General features: G+C 40.0%; 1 protein-coding gene across 4 annotated transcripts in view; it reads right to left on the bottom strand.

Moving 5' to 3' along the window:
- The window catches only part of PPARGC1A (PPARG coactivator 1 alpha), a 373,640-nt gene that overhangs the window by 15,771 nt on the left and 334,844 nt on the right, over positions 1-23,025 (bottom strand). For 3 of the 4 annotated variants that reach the window (XM_049795214.1, XM_049795232.1, XM_049795224.1), the window contains exons 3-10: positions 16,398-16,592; positions 15,313-15,435; positions 14,201-14,405; positions 10,065-10,110; positions 9,883-9,956; positions 1,186-2,098; positions 483-587; positions 226-346 (exon numbers count right to left, since the gene is read on the bottom strand). In XM_049795214.1, coding sequence (XP_049651171.1) covers positions 226-346; positions 483-587; positions 1,186-2,098; positions 9,883-9,956; positions 10,065-10,110; positions 14,201-14,405; positions 15,313-15,435; positions 16,398-16,592 — 1,782 coding nt within the window. Of the gene's footprint in view, positions 1-225; positions 347-482; positions 588-1,185; positions 2,099-9,882; positions 9,957-10,064; positions 10,111-14,200; positions 14,406-15,312; positions 15,436-16,336; positions 16,593-23,025 lie in introns of those variants that run through there. The other variant, XM_049795241.1, reaches the window with a different exon arrangement.

The raw sequence follows: 23,025 nt of genomic DNA, 5'->3' as shown, positions 1-23,025 counted from the left end.
TAGAACCTGAAAAAATTAGTATTGTGACATCCGAATACAAATTATTATGAAAACACATATTTGCCTAAAACCTGAAATACTAAGAAATACACGTAAGCAGATTTTTGTATTTTGTTTTTTGTTTTATGAAAAAGAAAGAAAATAAAGTCTGAGTTCTAGCTTTAGAAATCTATGAAAAGAAACAGAAATCTATTTCAAAATGAAAGTTATCTTCAGAGTGCTTACAATTGCTTTCTGCCTCTGTCTCTCCCTTTGTTTGGCCCTTTCAGATTCCCGTTTTTCATACTCTTTGCGGTATTCTTCCCTCTTCAGCCTTTCATGCTGATATTCCTCATAGCTGTCATATCTAGGAAACATAACTTAGTCATTAAATCAAGCACCTGCATTTGTGAATGTAAAATTAGTAATACAATTTCTGGAATGCTTCATTATCTCTTGAGAACCAGCTGCAAAGCAAACCAAATGCAGGCAAAACGCAGTACCTGGGTCTGCGACTGTACGGTGATCTGGATCGCGATCTTGCACGTAAGGGAGAACTTCTGTATGCTCGGTGTCTACAGTGGCTGGACTCATAATAGCAACAAGATCTGCAGGAAGAAACACATTCACCTCTGTCATTCAGTTTGAATCTATTGACACCATTTTCTACCTCTTCACCGAACTTACAATTTCTTCTAAGCTACCAGTGAGATTTCCAGTGACAGTTTGAGATCTTCTAGTCAACTAAGGGGCCTCAAGTGATTTCTGCCCCCCCCACCACCACCCGCCCGCCCTTCTGTAATGTTCCTTATTGAGGCTAACACAGAGCAGAGAGTCAGCCACTGTCAACTTCATCTGATAGGGACTGCAGCTAGATTGGCACCGGGCAGCTCGCGGATAATGGGAAAGGTTAGCTGTGTACATCTCTCACCAATTGCTCTGCTGCTGACCTGACTGTTCAAGTTTACTCACTTTCAAGTTTACTCAGAAAGTGTAAACTTGGCAAATTTAAAGGATAATGGCACAAGTGTTTCTGTAGCAACCCTGTAACCTTCAGAGTTAATCAGCTCAGGAGCAACAGAATGAGTTGCACTGGATTGAGTTATTTCTTGTTTTTTTTCTTTCATTCCTTTAAGTTCCTTTATGGTCTTGTTGTTCTCCTTCTTATTAACTATGATGATGATACATGAATTTGCTGTACCGTACCTTGAAGAGGATCTACTACAGGGCGACCTTGATCTCGATCGGGAATATGGAGAACGGGAACAAGACCTGCGTTGAGGAAAGGACCTTGATCTAGAGCGTGTCCTTTGGGATCTTTGAGAAAATAAGGATTTGGGTGGAGACACTGAATCTCTGCATGGAGAGTTAAAAGAAGAGCAAGAAGGCGATATATCAAATAATGAATAGGCTTGTGTCCCATCCCAAGGGTAGCATAGTTTATCACTTTCATCTTCACTGTCATCAAAGAGACCATCCATTGCTAGTCCTGAATTTATAAACATAGGTAGTTTGGAGAATTGTTCATTACTATAATCACTGTCCCTTAGTTCTCTGGTCTTATCTGCTTCTTCATCAAAAACAGCTTGGCTGGGGTGACCAAAATGCTTATTCAGTTCAGCCCGAATTTCCTGGTCTTGGAGCTGTTTTCTGTTATTACTGTGGGATCCCTGCTTACTTGTCTGTAAAGTCTCTTTCTTGAAATACTGGTCTTGTTCTAAAGAAGAACAAATCTGACACTGCCACCCAGGTGAAGAATCCTTAAATTCTAGTTGGCTGGAGTCCTGAAGTTCCTGGGATATTTTAATGTGTATTTCCGATTTTGAATTCACAGATTGACAGTAGTCATGGTCACCAAACAGCCGCAAACTGGGCCGTTTTGTCTTTCTCTCCTCATGTCCACTGGACAGTACTGTAGTCTTGCTAAGCTGTGCATACAGCTCAGACTGTTCTGGACCCTTCTTGATTGGGTTATTTCCTTGAGAACCTGAAGACTCACTATAGCGGGGCTTTTTTGAAGGTGGTACAACAGTCTTGCATGATGACTTCGGCTTAGGTGAAGTCCTGAAAGGATTATCCTGGTTGGCTTTATGAGGAGGGGTTGTAGGTGGAGTTAGGCCTAAGGGAAAAAAAAGGAGGAACAGAATATTTTTAAGCACACATACAATGTTTATAAAGGCGGCTCACATGCTTCTTTAAAGCAGATACAATGCAACACGCATTCTATGTCACTTTAATTTAACACTGCTAATAGTGGGAAAAAGAGTATTTGGAGTGTGAGACACCAAAGGTCTGGTAACAATAGCAACAGTATTAATGCATCACCATTAATCTTCAGCTTCATTTCTGCCCCTCCCCTTCCTCCATGACATCTGCCTCTCTCTCTGTAGAATTTGATAGAAAAGATCAAGAGATAAAAACCAAAAGACTTTTTTGTTAAAAATCAAACAGATTTTGATATAACAAAAGTAAAAAACCTAAAGAAATTAGCAGACAAAAACCTGAATAAAAGCAAGCCTGAGAAAAATAAATGAGTGCTACAAAAGGAACCTCGGTGGGACGCAGAACTTGAATGCAAGGAAGTACAGCAAGTCTACAACTTAACTGCAATGACTCTTTGTCTCCACAGTTCATTAACTTAGTAAACCATTGCTAATGTATGTATAATACATTCTTGTAAGCATAACTAATACATTTTTCCTGAAATGTGGTTCTGCAACTGAAACCCAAGTGAACTACCATTGCATTTAGAACTAATATTAGGAGAAATTTCACTAATATTAGTGAAAGTCATAAAGTAGGGAGTCGAAATGAAACAGATAAGTATTTAAAGACTAAAGATACCACTAACTACCAGGATTGTTCACATAACTGTAATAGTTTATATCACTATGGTGAGACAAAATTGCAGGAAGGACTACAGCCCATTCCAGTAAAATCTGGCAAACAAAGCAGCATCTTCCAATTATTTTTATAAGGGTAGAATATAACTGTCAGTATTTTCTGTAGAAATGATAGGATTTTTTCAGTCTTCACAAAAGGATACTCCAGGACACCAGGACAGAGTTAATAGCAAACTGCAGCCACTGTTCAGGAAATAAATACTCTTCAGGAGGGTACTTAGTATGTTATGTTTGAAAAATTTGCTTCCCTCCAAGTCACTCTAATGTAATTTAGAAGTATATATGCTTAAAATTAAACAAATTAGACCGAGACTAGGCGGTTCTCCTAGATAATCCAGACTATCTCTTCTTCTAGCCCAAGCAGACTTTTCCATTACTTCCTTAGCAGGAGTGAAAAGAGAGGGCAGACACACTTACAGGAAATGTGTATTTCAAGCATGGCTAGAGTTTTGTTTTGTATTTTTAACCATGCAACACAGCTCAGCAGATCAATGCAAATGGAACATGTTTTATAGTGTTTTGCTGTAAAGAAGGAAAAGCGTCCATCAATGCATAGTGCTCCCTAAGGAGCATAAATGGAGACTGGGAGTCCCATTGCATTAGCTGCAATGAATTTGTTCCAGAAAAAAAGAAGATAGGAGTACGAAGGCATGAATACTTGATGTGAGAGAGAAGCTTGATTTTGTCTGAACGTTTGGAAAAAATGGTTATGAGCTACCCGTGGCTATGTGAAGCCTTTGCCTAATGGCACAAAAATCAGGGAAACTGAGGCAAAGATAACGACACCTACAACTCCAGTTACCTCAAATTTGAATTTAATAGTGAAAAAGTTTTCTGTAAAGTCATCACTATGAAACTATTTCCTTTAATTTGAGTCCTCAATTTTTTCTTCCTTCCTGAAAATTCACTTGAGGCAGCAGTATGTATTTCACACTTTATTCACCTCCTTGCTAACAAATATTTTTGACTGCCAAATTAATTTTTGGTAAAATGAAGAGAACAGTCCTCTTCAAAATTCTGCAGTAATAACTTCCAGATTAAAACTGCAGGCTCAGATTCAACAAAGATTTGAGTGAGCAAAGACTGTTTTCTAGATAGAAAATTTAAACTGTCACTTTTACTCATGAAATTACACAGCCCGTGAGAAGCTCTGGGGTCAGTTACTGATTTTTTGGATGTAGTTTTAAAGAAAGAATGAAGCGGAAATATAATCACTCCACAATGAACACGCATATTTAAGAATTTCATGCAAAGAAACCCCAGAGATAATCCAATATTCAAAATAAAATATTGTTTCCATTTCCACTTCTTTAAAGCTAGCCCCGGCAGGAAGCAAGCTAAACACAGAGCACAACAATTTCCAGAAGCCCGACAAGAAGTCCAACAATCTTTAGAGAAGAGCAAAAAAAAACCCTACCAAAAAATCCCTCGCAAAAGTACAGACTGAGCTGAATTTACTGGCATTTCTCTTGCTGGCAGAACTGTGCTGGGGACAGCCTAAGAAAGGGCTTCCTCGTGGTATTTTGGCTTTTTTCCTGGTTTTCAGCAGAAGCAGGAAGTGCACAGGCAAGTAGAAACAGACAGAAGTTGGAAAATGTTCATTTCAGTTTTGAACAAACCTCCATCGGGGGATGGAGGAGGGAGCGAAGTTTTGAATTCATGTCACCGCTACAGCGTCCACCTTCAGTGTGTCCCACAACCATTCTCCAAACTGTGAACTTTGCAAAAACCAGTTGGCTGCACACTTGCTCATCTTTACCCTAATCCCTGGTAATCTTCACCAAGGGCCATGATCCCACATCACCAGTGTTACAGTATTCTATAACCATTGGATTACTTCATACGCGCCGATTTCTCCGCCAATGTGTACATTTTAGCGTTGACAGTACAAGGTATATTCTGTGCTCTCTCTTGAACTTAGCAGGTTTTGACAGATTTATGGAAGGACAGATGGCCATTATGGGCTGAAGGCTGACAAGAGGCAGTTCAGAGCATTGTTAACACACTTGCACAAACTCTCAGCAGTGCAGCGCTGTGCAGAATGTAATTCAGACTATAGCTTTTTTATTGCTGCCTATTTTCTTTTGTCAAAAGAGCCTGCTGTGCACAGCAACAAATGGCTGCCATTACCCAGAATGTAATGGGTGTCAGACAAATCACGTAACACAAACAATCAAGAGTATGTAGGTCATATTTCAACAGAGCACAACCTTAGCAATATTTATGATTACTGCATTGAAATGTGCTCTATAATAAACAAGTACCTCTACATCACTCACACTTATGTACTTCTGCACAGCAAATCTGTTAGAAGTGGTACATACTCTAGAATCATCCCCCTTAAACAGTCTTTTTTCTTTTTAAAGTAAAAGGCAAGTATTTTTTCATGACATGCTATAAAACCATTTTCTTTGTAGGGACTTTTCTTTAATTGAATGGCTTCGGTAAATGGTACGTTTGCACTTTGCCTTGCTCTGTCTATATACTATGAACTCACTTGGTGATCTTGTGCTTGAAAATAGCGTACATCAATTTGCCAGCACTGCTGCCAAAGCGGCACTGTCCTCCCCGTGTCTGTGCAACAAAAGGTGTTTGCATGTGTGCCGACTCTGCCACCTTGGCGGAGCAACTTCTTTCAAGAAAGTCTCTGGGAGAGTGAAACTACTTTTGATACATTCCAAAACTCCACTACAAAAACCCCTTAGTAACTCATTTAGCTCAGCTAGGTTGATAAGCAGAAGTTAGGGGAGTGCCTTTGCATAAAATGTGACATCTTGACTTTTTAGGATGATTTGCAATGCTTTTTACATAGACACCGATCCTTCTAAAACTCTACTGTAACTGTTAGCATTCAAATGTTTGATGACATCTGTTGTGCTTTGAGGCGGCTGTGAGATAGTGTCTTTTGGGGAACGCAGCCCTAGAACCTTTCTACATGTGCACTGGGCTTTTGAGAGGCATTGAAAATGAATTCTTTTATAACTTTCAAGTTTGAAAATGGATTGTCAAGGGAAACATTATTTAAGGCCACTTAAAACACTGAACACAAGATAACAGCTCAATTCAGTAAAAGAATCAGAAGAGCTTTTGTGTGGCACAAGATTGCAGAAGCCAGGAAAATATAATAAAATTAAATAGCCATCATGTTATAAAAAACTACATGCTTGTTGAGTATTCAGTTTAATCCTGTTGTCAGTGCTGCAGCGAATAAACACAGACGCCTGAAAATATCAAATAATTTACTAGATTTTATTCCCTCTGGAGAACTCTCTGCATCTCACATCTCATTTTATTGGAAATCATTCTGAGGTCAAACAAGTTCTTATATGATAGATTTTAAGTATTTGTTCTGACAACTAAGAGGTAACACAGATCTAGAGGTGGGCAGGGTATAAGTATCCTCAAGGATGCTCATGAATTCCAAATCATTACTCAAGCTGATGGCATTCATATAGCCTTTTCTGTCATCTTTTTGGAGAAATCAAATTTTGCACCCAAGACAGACTGGTGAGGAGTTTTATGCTTAGGTAAATTACAGGGATCTGTGTGCAAATGAGAGACTTTTCACCAAGTCACCTGTTGTAGATGAGAGGGTGGAAATAGCCCTCCGGTTACTGAGTGAGCCTTAAGCATGTAAACTCACTTCATGCACTTACATGGTGAGTTGAGCTTTAAAAAGACTCTGAGGGAACAGAGACAGCTGAATTTGAAACATTTAGGAGCCATGCCACCTAAATTCTGGCATTTAGAAGCTCAGCAGAAAGTCTAAGATGATCGTTGAGGAGTCCTCGATCACCAAGAAAAACACAGTCACTTCCAGAGGGTAAGTCATCCTCCTAGTTCCTGTGCCTGCAGGTGCTCCCTCAACCTGACTGGTAACAAAGAGGAAAGAGGTCTTCCAGTGACACAGAAACGTCCCATGTTCCTGGAAGACATTAGCGAGGTTCAAGCCCACGGCCTCTTAGCAAGGTGTTGGCAATGCAGCTAGCTGTGGAAGCAAAGGGAGAAGGATATCTTGCGAGCCTCTTACTCAGAATGAGACTTGCCTTACACAGAAATTTCACCCACTACATTACCATCACCTAGGACTCCCTTCACATCATGATGTTCTGGTCCATTTCCTTAGAATAGTACGAGAAATCAGCTGCAGGAGTCGAGATTTTAGATAGCAATGGACTTATTCCTCTATCATAGGCCACTTACTTAACGTGCATTCAAAGAATTATTATGTGTGGCTTGAAAATACTTTAAAAAATATTTGCTCCTTGTAATTTTACAAATCAATGTTTTGACAGTTTTAGGGAGGACAAAGTTACATTCACAACTACTAACAAATCCATTGTAAAGCAAGATACAGCACTGGGAAGAGAACAGTTTCAGTTTGACTTTAGATACATGAATCCAAAATGTGTGTGTGACGAAGATTGATGGCTCGTGTGGGAAATGCTTTTATTTTATTTTTCTAGTCTATAGTTAATTCATCAGTAAGGGAACCAATGTTGTTTCAGCAGAGAGATCAAGGGAGCTGCTATTTATATTAAAATACTTTGTGCTTCGATAGTGCGAGCAGCACTGCTAATGGTCTTTTCAATTCGGCAGTAAGATCAAGGCAACTCCTATTTAAATTATAATAAATAGTGCTTGTACAGTGCAAGCTGCCCTATATAAGGACAATGAGCAATGCGGTTATCTGGATATAATTTGGAGTTGCCAGGGTCTCACTAAAGAACTCCAAGGTATTATTAATCACTACTGCCACTATTTGTTCCCCTTTTTTTGGTTGTTTTTGTTTTTTTTTTCTACTGAAGTGGGTCCCAATTCTGTCATGATTTACTCACACACACGGTAAGTTCTTCAGTACTCGAGGTTGTTTCTGTTACGTACTTGTCTGCTTCCAGCACAAGCAGACTCATGACACAATACACTACTGCAATACAAATGAGTTAAAAAGTAAGACATGCACAACCACTCACCTTTTTATAGATTTATATACATATATGAATATAAAAAGAAAGTCTATGTGTATGTGAAGGCAGAGAATAATACAGCTACCAAGTGATGAAATGCAATCTCCTGAAATCTCCTCACCAGGCATTCTGAAGACCAGAGCAAGTGTAACATGAAGTCCAAGAGCCACCATCATGTATGCTGCCTGGTAACACTGCCCCAACTCCCTCGCCACACATGCTCCATCAATTCTTATTCTTCCTGATTATCATCAGTTTACTTTCTAGCTAGACTCTATTTACTTCCAGAGGGAAAAAAAGTCATGTTTTCATAGTACAATGTTCCTGTTCATATATTCGTCCAGTCGTGCTGTTTCACAGCTTCTGATGCATTTTTTAATGTGCTAGTTCTCCTGGTTTTATTGTCTAAGACAACTACAGAGCTGTTTTGTTTCCTCCTCTGTGCACAGCTGATGGAGCAGGATGAATTCGGTAATACCAAGACCATTCCCATTGCCATTATGGAGGCAATACTAGAGGACAATCCAGGGCTCAGACCGACTCCCAGTTTCTGTCTAGTCAGCGGATGGGAAGAGCAGGCTGCTGACTTTCTGGCTGGGGGAGAACACTGCTCCCTTCAGTGATTTCAACAGCTGCTTGTACCACTCTGCTGCAGTCACCTCATCTGCCCCTTTCAGTTGGCAGCGCTAAGCACTGACTTACCAGCGTGCTTACAAATGGGCACCCTCATGCAGATTTGCTCTCCAGCAATGATAAAAGAGGCTTCTCCATGTTTCAGGCCTACTGGCACTGAAGGGGATTATCCTGCTACATACAGTGATTTTTGCTGTGTTTGTGTCGGTTTTGCAAAAAGAAGGTGCATTTTGTCACGAGAGGAATGATTAAGACTGCAGGTTTTCAGGACATGGCAGAGGAAAGTGTGCACGTTTTAATGCTGAACTAATGAAGAATTTTCTGAAAAAGTGAAATGATTGTTGTAGGGAGGTGAAAGCCCAAAGTACATACATAAATCTAGTGCTTGGGCCTGCTCTCATGTAACGCTGCCACTGAATTTAGGGGCACCAAGCTGATTTATGGTACCTGAAGACATATTTCGCAATGCCCCCCGAAACGCTAGAGATCACATAATTTACAATCCACTGTTATCCTGAGAGAAACACATGCCAAGTACATCTCTTGTTTTTCAATATTACACAACTGAGAAGGAAAACAGTCTTGGCAATAGCTCAGGTGGAGCTCAACATGTGCTCTTGTACTCAGTTCTGGACACTTCAGAAAAACAGAGGCAAAACAGAGTTCAGAGGAAAGCAATAAAACAGATCTGAATCTGAAGGAATTGACTTTAGCAGAAAGAAGAGCAGATGAATTAAATGAGTGCAATGGGTGGTGCATGAACTAAACCAGCACATGATAAAAAATCCACAAATCTTCAAAAGGTACAAACGCCAGGGATCTGAAAGGAGGAGGAGGATAAAGGCAGGTTGTGTGAAGTGTGCTAATGGAAGAAATAAAGAGAAAGCAAGAATATAAAATGAATACCAATTTAAAAAAATTACCTCTAAGCTATGGAACAGTTTGTCAGTGGTAGAGGAGAAAGCTGTTATTTGTGACATATTAATCTAGAATTGACAAAGCACTGAAACATGCAGTCACGTACAGCCCTAGACCGGCCTGGAGACAGACTGGATGACATAACTTTTCCATCTGTAACATCTATTACACTGTGCTGTGGGGTTTGTCTTTGAAAGATGATGCTCAGCAGTACACAAATCTATGGGGAAATGGGGAAGTATAACAGATAAATGGTTTCATTCATATTTTCCCAGAAATTATGCTCTCTTGTGTAGGTTTGGAGCCATATTTTCAAACACATTCCTTCTCAGGTAACTGGATAAAAACTCAATGCTAAACTGCACTGAAGTTAATCTACTGGAGACCTCTGTGAGATCTTGGCGTACATGTGGTATATTAAAATGAACAAACACTCACACGAGCCATGCTTAAAGGAAGAGCCAGCACTCCCCATTTCTCACCTGCAGTTCCAGAGAGTTCCACACTTAAGGTTTGTTCAATAGTCTTGTTCTCAAATGGGGAACCCTTGGGATCACTGGAAGACAGGGCACATTTATAAAAACAAGCTGAAATGGAGTTGCTGTAGCCAAAATCTATTGAACCCCCCTCCCTTTTATAAATGTTTGCACTTTTTAGTACTTACTTTGGTGACTCGGGTGTCAATGGAAGTGATAAACTTGTTGGTTTGGCTAAAGGGAAAAAGAAAATGATTATGGGCTATTTAAACACACCATAATGTATACTAAAAAGATTTCTTTTTATTTTGGTGCTGGAATCCCATGTTAGTCAGTTAGGGCTGAGCTCTGATAGTTCAACAGCCATTTCAGTGTACCTTAGATAGATAAATAAGGAGGCTTATCCTGATACCTTATTACTGGTACCAAAAGGGCACCTAAATTTCCACAGTGATTTACATCAATTACTGTACCTCTGAAATACAGTACACAACCCAAATGCCAAGAACCTTTCAGAAGAAGAGTGGTACATGTTAAAAATCAATGACGAACTCTACAGGATACACTCTGAAAACGTTATTTCTTTTAGAGTTAATTTAGACTACAGTTCACGTTTTATTTGGAAACAGGAGCAGCAGAATAACTACAAAGTAACAGAACGTTATGAATATTCAGTTAATTTTACTTCTACAATATACAATTTTATATATAGCACTGAGAATAGGTTGTTTCTGTAAGGCCAGAGTCCAACCAGTTATAGTCCAAATTTCTGCAAATTATCCTGCAAACTATGACAAGCCACGGACATAGTCACAGATGGTTAAAAATGGGGTTGAAGCTCTCAGCACTACAATCCCAACATACACAAAAACCAAAGCTCTAGCTATAAAAAATACAAGTATTTGTAGCTTTTATTCATGCAGACTTGTATTTTCCCAAAGCAAGCCATGAACTAGGATACTGTAATACAACTAAGATTCCTTTAATTGCCAGTAAAATATTTTAAAATTTTAAATAGTATTACTTGAAAATTTTACTTTTCAGAAGTTGGATTGATGTTTAAACACAGAGAGCATTGTACCAAGAACAACAGCAGGGGATCTCTTCTGCAGATTAATTACTTAAGACAAAATGTTCCCCTTGAACACTCCTGCACTGCAGATCTTTTGTCCAGAGTGTCACTACTGCGTATTTTGTATTCATTCCAAGCTTGGAGCTCCCATCAACATTAAAGGATTTTATATGCAAATTGATTACTTTTGTAAGCTCCAGAGCATTCTGAAGTAATATTACATTTTTTTAAAAATTAACTCAATTCTCAAGAGCTGCATATTGTTTCTCCTCCTCCCCATATGAAAGCTAGAAATGGAAGCTCAGGTGTTCACCTCGGGTTCACCTTCCTCAGAAGTCACCACTGGAGTGAGGAGATACACCTCAAAAAGTTAGTTGTCTGATCCAGCACTGCAGCTGATTTGTGCATAAAACCAGGTGCGGTCAGACTGAATGTAACCTTACACATCTTTGTGTGTATTTTATATACAACTAGGGATACTAATGTTTGCCAGTGGCTACCTAGAGGTAAAACTGGCTTAAAAAACTAGACCTTACAGTTAGGCTCTGGAATAAAGTTTTATACAAAGGCTTCCACTTTTTATTAGAGGATAAAAATCTCATATTCTTACCCAATTTAGGCTTTCTAAGGAAGTTGAATGAGTAAGAGCTATTTAAGCCTCTAAAAGGTTTCATTCCAGCTCTCATTAGTGCCACAGAATAGTCCCACATCAGAATATAGATATAAAATTCTGAAGCACTAAGGCACAGTGAAAATCTGCCAGAGATGGACACAGAACCAAGGTGTTATCTCACACTCCTATGTATTCATTGTAGGCAGGTATCACTGAGCTCTCCCACTGAGAAATTCACATACCAAAACAACCATCAGTTTTCTTATTGCTAGGCAAGGGCTTGACCAAACAGTATTCCTGCAAAGGATTCATCCTCACATACAGCTATGGATAGTGTAAATATTTTACCAAGACACTAGCATTTTCCATGGTGCCTGCTTATTAGAGTTGCAAGGTCTACTATGGTATGTTTTTTTCCTATTAAAAAGTGTTCGCATGAAGTTGCTTGTCCCTGTAAATTGAAAACATTCAGGTTCAAAAGAACTAAGTTTCCTCATGGGCAAATTTCAATGCAAAACCACAGATGATCTTTGGCATGAATAGGTTTGTGGACATTCCCGTGGGTTTGCAATATGTTTGCAACAGTAACCCTAAAGGAAAATACCATTTGACTTATCCTTTGTGAGCTTTTCTTAACTTTGAAAGAAAATATCAGACCCTGACTATTTTTTAAAACAGAAGGAGTCAATTTTCTTGTACTTTTGATTAAATGTATGAAAAAATGACTGCAAGTCTGCAAACGTCAGTTAAATTTGCAAGGTTGATTCTGCATGAATTGACTGTCCAAGCTGAAAGCATTATATTCCTGTATTTGTATTATATGCAAATCCATTGATATTGAAGTCATATATTGGTGTATGAGGCAAATTTGATGAAAAAACACCATTTCAGAAGCCGGTAAATTAAACTGCAGGAATTAAAGTAAAGAGTAATTTCTCTCTGCCTGCAATTTCACCTGCATTACCACCAAAGTCACAGTGATCTGTTAAACACTGGTAAGTTAGCTATATGTCCCCTTGGACTTTCCTAACTTCTCCTTCCGCACTGTTTCCACAACCCAACGTGCCCTGCTTCTTTGCACTGAATCTATACAATTGCCTCAGCTGAAGAAAAAAATGCAGCTCTGATCTGAATAGGAAGATTTTATAATCTGTAATTATGTGTGTGTGCGCACACATCTATGTATGTGTATAACATATATGTGCATATAGCACATGTTGTACATGTTATACATGATATACCTTATCACATATCACTGTAACACCCAACAGTGTTAATAAAGCCCCCTGTAACTTCTGGTAGGTCTCTGTTTTAGTACCATCGCAGTAAGAGACCCAGGTTTTACACGTACAGTTCAGTCTGGATTTTGCTGTGGAGCAGACTGCTGAAGCCATCCAGAAGGAGTGGCAGTTGGCATCCAAGCTCTAGGGGCAGTTGGATTTCTTTCTTAGAAGAAACATTGTTCAGAGAATTTGAGACCATAATGGGGAAAGGTATAGTTAGGATGTCAGAATGTACAGCTGGGAGAAGGGTATTTAGTGGCGGGAAGAGAAGATTACTTTTATTAAGTTTGCTTATACTTCTGAGTGAAGAGTGAAAAATTAGATTTGATGGGGGCTGATAATGCAGGGAGGGGGGAGGGGAAAAGAAGAAAAAAACATATACTGTTTACAATTGTTGCTTTAAAAATACCAGAACAACACATTTAGGGTCATATCCTGATCTCTGTTGCAGCCAGATAACTTCCATTGACTTTAGTGGAGTCATCCAGGATTTGCATTGATGTGACTGATAGGCACCTGACCTTCTAGATGCCAGCTCAATATAAATACATAGATGTATTTTAAAGTAACAGTAACTTTTTAAAAAGCTCCCTTTGTGCTCGTAAGCTTTTACAGTTTTCCTTTATCTTGGGAAAACAGGCAGGGGAAGAGGGGGAGGGAAAGCAAGAGAGGGGCCTTTAAGTTCTTGCATCTCTGTCATAGAAGTATAGACCAGTTCTTTATGCATCGGGGGATACTAAAAGTCAACACAAGTGTTTAGTTTTGGCCATAAAGAATCTAAAAAGAGAGAGAAAGATCAAGATGGCAGCTAAACTTTCAACTATTTACAAAATAAAATTACAAACCAGCATTCCAGCTTTAGCAGGAATGACACATTTATTGCTTTCTCTGTAGCAGTGAGAACACTATTTATTGTCTCTTAAGGACTATGTGGCAGGTTAACAATGCCTTCAGTTTTACGCTAGCAAAAAAGAAAGAAGCTCACTAATGAACTGGCCTGCCCAGCTTGTTTAGGGGTATAATGATTTCTTAGTGGTATGGTACTCTGTGAGTAAGTATCTCCAGCTAGCTTGTTATATTAACATGTGGTATTTGTTAAACATTTTTTTCCTGAGATTCTTTTTCTGAGGCTGGGAGCAATAGAGACAGGATTAAAATTGTTTAAGAGCTAAATCTAGCTAACTAATTCTAACTTCATTACACTGTTTTAAAATTCTCCCTACGCAGAAGAGATGCTGGGTTTACAATACTAATCCAAAGCACAGAAGAGGTATCAAGGGTATTCACATCCTCGGTATTTCAGCTTCCCTGCATTACTGCTGGTACCAAAGCTGTGTTCTGCAGTCCCACACCTACCTTGCAGATGATTTGTCTGAGACTGCAGATGGAGCTTCCTTTTGGAGGTGCATTTCTCTTTGCTGCTGTTCCTGTTCTCTGCTGGTTTGGTCTGAGGAGGGTCATCATTCGTAGTCAGATATTTGAGAAGTTCAGAGCAGGGACGTCTTTGAGGCTTTTGCTGTTGACAAATGCTCTTTGCTTTATTGCTCCATGAATTCTCAGTCTTAAAAACAGGGTATAATAAAATAAAATAAAATAAAAAAAAATAAAATTAGTGAGCTGAACCTTATCAGAATGGATATAGGTTTTCTGAAGAGATGAGATTTTCAATGAAGTGTTCAGTCTAAGTGTACTAGATCTATGAGCTGTGAATAATTGTTTGCAGAACAAGGAAAGAAAATTACATTTAAAATTCCTAAATGACATTTATGCAGCTTTTTATTTCATTTCTCCTACATTTCAATGTTCCTACTCAGCAACATGTAACTAACAAGACCCTACAGCGCCTTTACTGTGAACAAAAAAATAAGCTGGTTTAAACCTTAATTTGCTGCTGATTGCTTGAGCCCAGTATTCACAACTCTCTTAAGTACCCCTAAATGCTCCGTTTTCAGTTACAGTGAATGGCAAGACAAACATTGTTTAATACTGCCTGCTAACAGAATTATGTCAGAGCCCCCATTCTATCCAATTAATGGCTGATATACATCTTTTGCCAAGAATCCAGTGTCATTTTTCTTAGCTCAGACAGCTGGTAAAACGGCAGTTCCGCATCCTGGAGTCACTCATAAACAACACCAGCCCATCAGCAAATTTTATCGTACCCCCTACTACTCTGTGTATCAATAAAGTAGGCGAGAGTAACAGACGGTGGGACTACAACTGAACTCTGCCAAGAGAAAAAGCATAAATGAAATATTCAGAGCATAAAGGAGCTCAGGTGATTTTCTGGAACCCAGTCTATAATCTGTTCACTTTTTTTTTAAAGCAGCTGAAAGACTGTAGGCAGATTAATACAATACATATAGATCTACTGCTTGCTTGGTTGCTGAAAGCATAAAAGAACTTGTTACACTTTTTCTTTCCTTTTTTTTTTTCTTTTTTCCTTATTACAAAAATTAAGTTTGTACCTTAACAACCACAGGGCTTGTTCTGATCCTGTGATTCGTGTTTGCATGGTTTTGTGTGCTGAGACCACTGCATTCATTGTAATTTAGCTGAGTGTTGGCTGGAGCCAGCAAGAGCTTCTTAAGCTACAACACATCAGGGAAAGGGAGGTGGAAGGAAAAGAGTAAAGTTATGCATCTTTATGGATTAAAATGACTTATATACATTTTTGCATAGTTACTTAAAGTTAGCTGTATCAATTTCAGCAAGCGAATTAACAATTAGACAGAAAGAAGGGCTTGATATTCCCCAGAGCAAACAGATTTCATTTTCTTCTGGCTTGGCGGCATATTTCTGCTCCCTTTACTGCAGTATACTGTGGGGCAAGCAGAAATGACAGGGATCTTGGATTTCTGAATCCATGGCAAAATGAAATTCTCGGCGATCTGTTTGGACAGAAGAGGCCTCTGATCTAAACAGAGATGTTAACTTTAACAGACTAATGGATACAGCATCAAGATGCAGGTGTCTGGCTCTGCTTCTGCAGAAGCCAGTGATAAGGGGCTTTCAGCAGAAACAGAATCACATCTCAAACTGGTTTTACTGAGCAAAATGCATATAAGATTTCACCCACATCCTCACCCAAGGTTCAGTTTCACCCCGATTAGCACTAAGCTGGTGCTTACTGGTCAAATCAATGTTAAAGGCACAAAATTAGCCCCACATCCCACCAGACTCAACGGGCCTTTCTTTACAGATCACCAAGAGTGACATCTAAACATACATACCAAAAGAGCCGCAAGAAATGAAATATGAATTAAAACCCATTACCCTGACTTATTTGAACAGAATGATAAGCAAAAGTGTCAGCCATTAGCACAAGAATCTCAAAACCAATCTCTTCAACACACTTTTTAATAGATTGTCTGATTAGTCATCCTATGGCTATTTGGTCGGGTTTTTTCCCTACTTAATTTTCAGTTTTTTACTTGATTTTCCTTTCCAGTCTAAATGAAAAGTCCAGACCTTACTGTGACTACATCATACCCATGCAGCGGGTAGCCAGAGGCACATCCAATTCCTGTTAAACAGTAGGAAGGGTTCTTACTAGAGACGGCTCTTCTGCCTCCTGAGTTGGAGGGGTGCCGTCGGGCATTGAGGAAGGGCTAGTGGCATTTTCGTTGGTCACATCTCCATCTGTCAGTGCATCAAATGAAGGCAATCCATCCTCATCCACAGGGATGCTGTCCAGTGTTTCAGTGAGAACGGCTAGCAAGTTTGCCTCACTCTCTTCATCTATCTTCTGTGAGAGGGGACAAAACAAAAAGCGGAACCAGCTGAGAAGAGAAAAGGAACAAACCAATACCTCTCTATGTGAAAAAGCAGTCAAAACGTAGTTAAACCAGCCCTTGAAACAGTAACCTGCAACAGAATCTCAAAAGATGTAATTAAGTGCAATAAAATGATCCATCTCTGCGTTCAAGAGAAATCTGTTTGCACTCGCAGTGTATTGCTCTAGTTTACTTTTCTTCCACAATTCTTTTTTTTCATCAGGTGTTAACAACGATAAGTAATCACCCAGGGATTGTATTCCAGGATGCGCCTAAGCTGCGGACACCTAATGATGGTGTCAGCCCTGGCTGTCTTTCTTTCTCTTTTCAACACTGAACACCAGCTAATTGACCTGACAAAATTACAAGAATGAGAGAATATGACAGCTAATCAGAAGACCAAAATGAAATCACCAGTGAAATTTGGAAAACCTTGTTCACATATGCGGCCCAGTGTAAGCAAGAGTTTCCCTCCCATACTTCTGGAAATCCTTGCTTCAAACCCAAATGAACAACTTCTCATTTTTGAGCATTTTGGCATAAGACTAGCCATCGGGACTCATATAGTAAATGGCAGGCTCTTTGTGTTTCTTTAGGAGAAATGTTTTAGGCAGGTTGCCTTTGAAGTTGTCCTTTCGAGTTATGTCGTTTGAGTGCTCAATGAGACTATTGTATGCATTTATCTAATTCAGACTGCAATTACAAAAAGTAGATTAATTTCTAATCAGATGTGGCTGTAATGTTAATTTATATTAGATATCTTATTTCAGCAACAAGACTTCTTTTTGTCAAATTGAGTAAATTTAAATGCCCTCTGATTTTTAAATGAAATATAGTCCCTACTGTATATTAAGGTTCAGATTTTTTGGAGTACTGAGAGTTCTGAGGAATAGAATTGTGTACAAATCATTATATTTATTTTTCAGAAAGACTGGAAATTGATCTTGACAGATCAATTATCTAGGATTCCTGGGCTGATCCTAGTGCTGTTAAAGAAAATGAAAAGCCTTTCACTAACTCTAGGGATATCAAATTGGGAGTTTTTCTACCAGCTTCAGAATGGCTCATCATGCTCCAGGTTCACACTGTGAAGAGATTTCAGCTAAGTTCAAATCTCACAGTTTAGAAGTGAACTAGCAAAGAATACACCAGTAAGACAAACAAACAAAAAAAGAAGTTAAAAAAGTCGACAAGAAAACATTGCCAGTTACACCTCAGAAGAAAAAAAAAATAATCAAGTGAATCTGGGTATCCCCTTAGCGTGACTTTTTTCAGTAATACTTTTATCTACCAGACTCTGCACTGAGATGCTCATAAACCACACAGATAATTGCTCCTGCCAGGCTTCTCTGCCAAATCACACCTCACGGCTTCTTTCAGAAAAACTCTGTCTTCGAGCTAGAAAGCTACGGCAGAGCACAGACTGTTCTGGTGCTTACAGCATCATCCCCAAGAAACAAAGAAACACTCAGGCAAAGCTAACGCTAAGGAGAAGCATTTACTTAAAAGGCCAAAAGGGGCTTGGCCATCGAGAAAAGGAGTCTAAATTCCAGTATCTGGTGACTTCCACCATACCAAGCAGACACATGCACAGTGCCATGATAATTCAGTGTGCAAAGGATGGAAATAAGAAGAGGGCAGCCACCTTGCAAATAAAACCACGCTCCAAGTCCAGCTTTTCACAGCCACTTTTTGAGAGGAAAGGAGGAAAATTACAGTATCGCTTCTAGAAAAGTAGGAAAAGGCATTACTGGGCAAAAAAGTGCTTTACAGTGTAACAAAGCACCGACTTTTTTTCCTAATGGCATTTCAAGCCCCTCACAGGTGGTGGGATGAATGGGGCGAGAGCCCGGGGTGGCTGGGGGCAGGTCTGGCTGCCTGACCCCCTGCCCCACACCAGGAACTTCTCCAGCAAGTCTGGCTGGTGGGGTGCACCGCTGAGCCTTGCAGCTTATAAAGCTGACAATGAAGCTGGAAGTGTTCCTATTTCTAATGGGGAATGCCTTCTTTAATAACAGCACGCCAGAAGAAACCCTGATATTTGCTGTTAGTTGCTCAGCTCTCACGCTTTAAGCAGACATTCAAGTGCACTGACATTCAAGAACAGAAAGTTGAGTGGACACCGGTCCTCATCACAGCAATTTCAATTAGTTTTGTACAAGTTTCAACATTCAAACACCCCAGAGAAAGCAGAGGATGTGACAAAGAGGACTCTGTTAAACAATTAATGTCACTTTCCATTATTGCTTCGGTCCCAATTTACAGAGCAAATAAATCAAAGTCACCACAGATGAAGCACACTAGCTGGCTAACACATGTCTATTCACAAACGACATGGCAGCAGGAACACATTAGTCAAGAAAATGACATTGCTAGATAACCTTTTAAAGGTTTAACTATGCTATTGCTCCTAATTGTCCTAAATTACTGTTTATAAAGAAACACAATTATTAGATACAGCAGAAATGGTGCTGAGGGGAGATGTGGAAGGAGAGATGGTCGGGTGCATCAGTGTCTGAGCAATAATCACTGAAGCAGCAGCTTTCTGCTTTGCAATTGCAATGCGAGTCTTGGTGTTGACAGCACTGGGGAGAAGCAACGCCATGGCCAAATGCAGGCTCCTTCACGGTTTCAGCACTGTCACCGCAGAAGCTCACATTTCAGACTGGCATCCAACCTGCGCATCACACGGGCTCGGTGAATCAGGAGGAGCTGAGCACCTTCGATCTCTGCCGAGGTCAGAGGATGTGCAGTGTGCTCTCAGGAACTCGCTCCACCTTGTCCCTAGCTTCCAAGCAGGGTCACACTGAAAGGGTTTCCTTCATCTAAAGGAGGAGATCCTAAGTATTTAGACCACCTAAATAACTACAGTGTGTACGAAAAAGGGGTGGAGGATAATCTCAAATGTAGAGCCATACAGCAAATACATGCAATTATTAAAAGCTTATGAAAACAATTAATAATGATTGAATCTTGCTAACTAATGGGTACTTTTAATACACAAGCAGTTACACATCACTTCCCAGCCACACCACATTACCTTCTTAACATCCTTGGTTGTTAGTTTAACATAAAGATATTGGGGCCAGAGGTTTTTTGACCCCTGTAAATTTTTACCCAGCTGAAGGAGACAAGGAAACCAAGTATATCACTGAATGCACATGCTTCCACGTTTCTGACAGCAAAAATTTCTAGCGTATCCACAATGGCATTAGCTCTGAAAAGAAATAAGAGTTGGCATGGGTGTCACTGTGCATGGGCAAACGCAACGGGGAAAGCTGGCTAGTGCTGTAAACTGCAGGAACACCAACCAATCCTCAAAAATGAGTGGTCTAAGAGTCTAAAGACCATGAAAAGTTTCTAACTGTGCTCTTCTCTGCTTTTACATGTTTTGCTCTAATGCTTTAATATTTCTACAGCACTAAAAATAATTCTCTGTCTGAAAACACTTTATTAGTTGTGTAACAATCTCATTCTAATTGGGTTTCTGCCTTCAGTAAAATGTCTCCAGAGATATTCTCTCTTTGGCCAGTGAAAAGCTATATGAAATGAGTTGATAATTTACGCACACAAAGGTATTTAAATCCTCTACCCCTGATAATTCTCTCTCTTTTGCTTATTCTGCCTATTGATGGAGCTGGGTTCACCTCATGGTTAGCATTTTATGTCTGTAATACCTCTTACTTGTTGGCAATCCCATTACAGAGGCCAAAGCCTGAGCTGTAATGGAGACTCAGCCACCTTGTCTTTCACATACATTGCTTTAGGGTGCTTTTTATATTGAGCAATGGTGTGATTTTTTCCTTAGAATTTTCTTCCTTTAAAAAAATGATGCAAAATTTTAAAACCACTATCATTACCATCACCAATCCCTTCTTGGAAACCTTGAAGCCAGTGTGCAGATGTCCTGACGCAGGACTCTCCTGTAGCTCTCTCGCAGTCAGCACAGGTATGCTGATTCACTCCAGAAAATGGTCAAGCCCATCATTTAGAAAATCTTTTCCAAATGTTAACAGTACCTCCAACACCTTGCCTCTGGTTGTTTCCCCTCCACCTTTCATTTGCGATTATTACATGCAGAGCTTTTGCTTACTGTATCTCAAGTAGTGAAATCAGCTAATGAATGATGATGCTTTGAAGTTTCTTTACTGATAATTTGAACAGTGTAGGAGCCTGTCACAATTCATACTGAAAGATCAGGGTCCAAACTGCAGTATTAATCCACAGCCCCGAGGAGCTGGGAGCAGTGGCAGCTTGCCACATCTTCGTAAAAAGCCCAGGAAACTTTGGGACAGATCCACAGCTGGTAGAAGCTTGTCACTGCTCCAGAAGCCCAGCTTGGTAAGCAATTCAGAGCAGCCAGGTATACACCTGAACTCACGAGGGATCACCATTTCAACATATCGACTCATTTCTCCTCAGTAGCCTGAGATCTACTCATAGTACAATTAACAAAGAAAATAAAAGATTTTCCTCCAGCTGAAAATATCCGAGTGATCTAAAAATACTAAATACATTATGGCACTACTTTCAAAAGCACAAAAATGACTTGTGAGCACATCTGGGACTTCCATCAGGATTTAATTCCTTAATGACACATTTTGGAATAAGAACGTCCTTAAGATTCACACTATTAGGAGAAATGAGGGGTACAGATTTGGCCCTTTTTGCATATAGGGATGCAGAGGCACTGAAAAGCTCACCAACACCACGCCAGCCCTGAGCACCTCCTTTCAACAAACATGCAGGAGTAGGGACAGATGGTATCTCAGCCCTGGCCCCACAAACCAAGCTTTGCCACCCGAGGATAAGGAGCTGTAGGCTGCGCAGAAACACAGGGAAAGTAGGAGGAGGGAAGGGATTAGGATGCAGGCTGGTCTTCCTTGCTCCTGCCAGTGAAAAATGAGAGCTGAGGTCAGGGATGGTGAAAGGGAAGAATTACAGCCCAAGTTTTCCCTCTTCTGGAGCAGAAGGAGCTAACCTGCCAGGGCACTGGCACAGACAGTGCTGTCATGGTGATTTTGCTGCCTTCTCAATGTGCTGTCCAAGGCAAGTGCCTCCTCCTCGACTCAGAGCTGGCTGTACCTGGCAGTATTTTCTCCCAGGGCCAAAAAGGAATCAGTGGTCCAGGTGGAGAACCACTTGTTCGACCCTACCTGCTTACAACCAGTCCCATGCCATTATATATTTCAGGATGTATTTCAGCTTTTATTTTACTGTTAAACTGCTTTGCAAATCCTTAGGCGTCCTGCGCTGTCTTACAGTAAAAATCCACATGATGCATTTGCATTAGAACGTTTTTCCAAGGTCTGTTAGTCTGGTCCCCAAGAGACACTCCCATAATTGAAATGCTTAAGTCCAGAGCTATCAATTATCTTTAAAAACAAAATGGAGTCCCACTAGGAGAAAATTACAGCCGGGTTTCTTTATATGTAGTAGAAATGTGGGGATTAATTATCACCACCCCTGTGCAAATGCCTTTAGGGTATGGGAAGGAAACGAGATCTTCTCTTCTTGAAGGAGACAGCTATACTCACATGGACCTGTAGGCAGACCACTTGAATCCAGAGCTTGCCTTCTGATTTCGGCAGTCCCATTGCCCAACATATGGACCGCATATACACCTCATCTGTAGGTCCAACCACATCCCTGTATTTACATAAAAGCTTCACTCCGGCTGGGTTTCTGGAGACATTGTACAGACCTGAAGCAATATGCTCTGCCATCCCATTCTCCCCCAAAACAATGTTAAATAAATAGTGTAATTATACACAATGCAGGTACTGCAATGCTTAACTTCCAGAGCTAGGTCCCTGGAGTGGAATGAACTGCCAGCATCGCACCCAGGGACATTATGGCACCACAGGAAAGACCTGCTCAAGGTCTGCAGGCTGAAGGAGACGGGAGCACCTGCAGTATCTATTCCCCCTTCCCTTCTCCAGGGTATAACAACATAAAAGTAACAATATTTATTATTATTCATGTACTCAACATGGTGTATATTTCTAGTCTCAAAAAGTTCTCATGTTTAATCTTGGTAACTGAACTCAAGTTACTTTCTCTCTGAAAGACAGAAACGCTCACCTGACATTGTAAAACTTCTGTCAAGTATCTGGGATTAAAGCATCACAATGCAAAACCATGGCACAGGCCATTTGCAAATAGGGTTTTCTAAGATCGTGCCCTTGATCACCCGAAGTAATGCTGCTATAGCTCCTGTGAGATGGACTATCTTTTCAGGTGAAAAATCTAACCTTTCTGCTCTAAGCTAAACATGTCAGTTTAAAAGAGCCTACTAAATATTCTTCTACCATAAAGTCACTTTTTTTATTGCTTCTGAGGAGTTGTTGCAGTTCAGAAGTTTCCATTACAGCCTGGCAATTAAGTTTCTAATAAACTGAAGAG

Source organism: Accipiter gentilis, chromosome 3 (assembly GCF_929443795.1).
Source record: "Accipiter gentilis chromosome 3, bAccGen1.1, whole genome shotgun sequence".
Taxonomy (NCBI): Eukaryota; Metazoa; Chordata; class Aves; order Accipitriformes; family Accipitridae; genus Astur; species Astur gentilis.
Note: the sequence above shows the minus strand (reverse complement) of the source record. Positions and strands in the feature narration are given on the sequence as shown.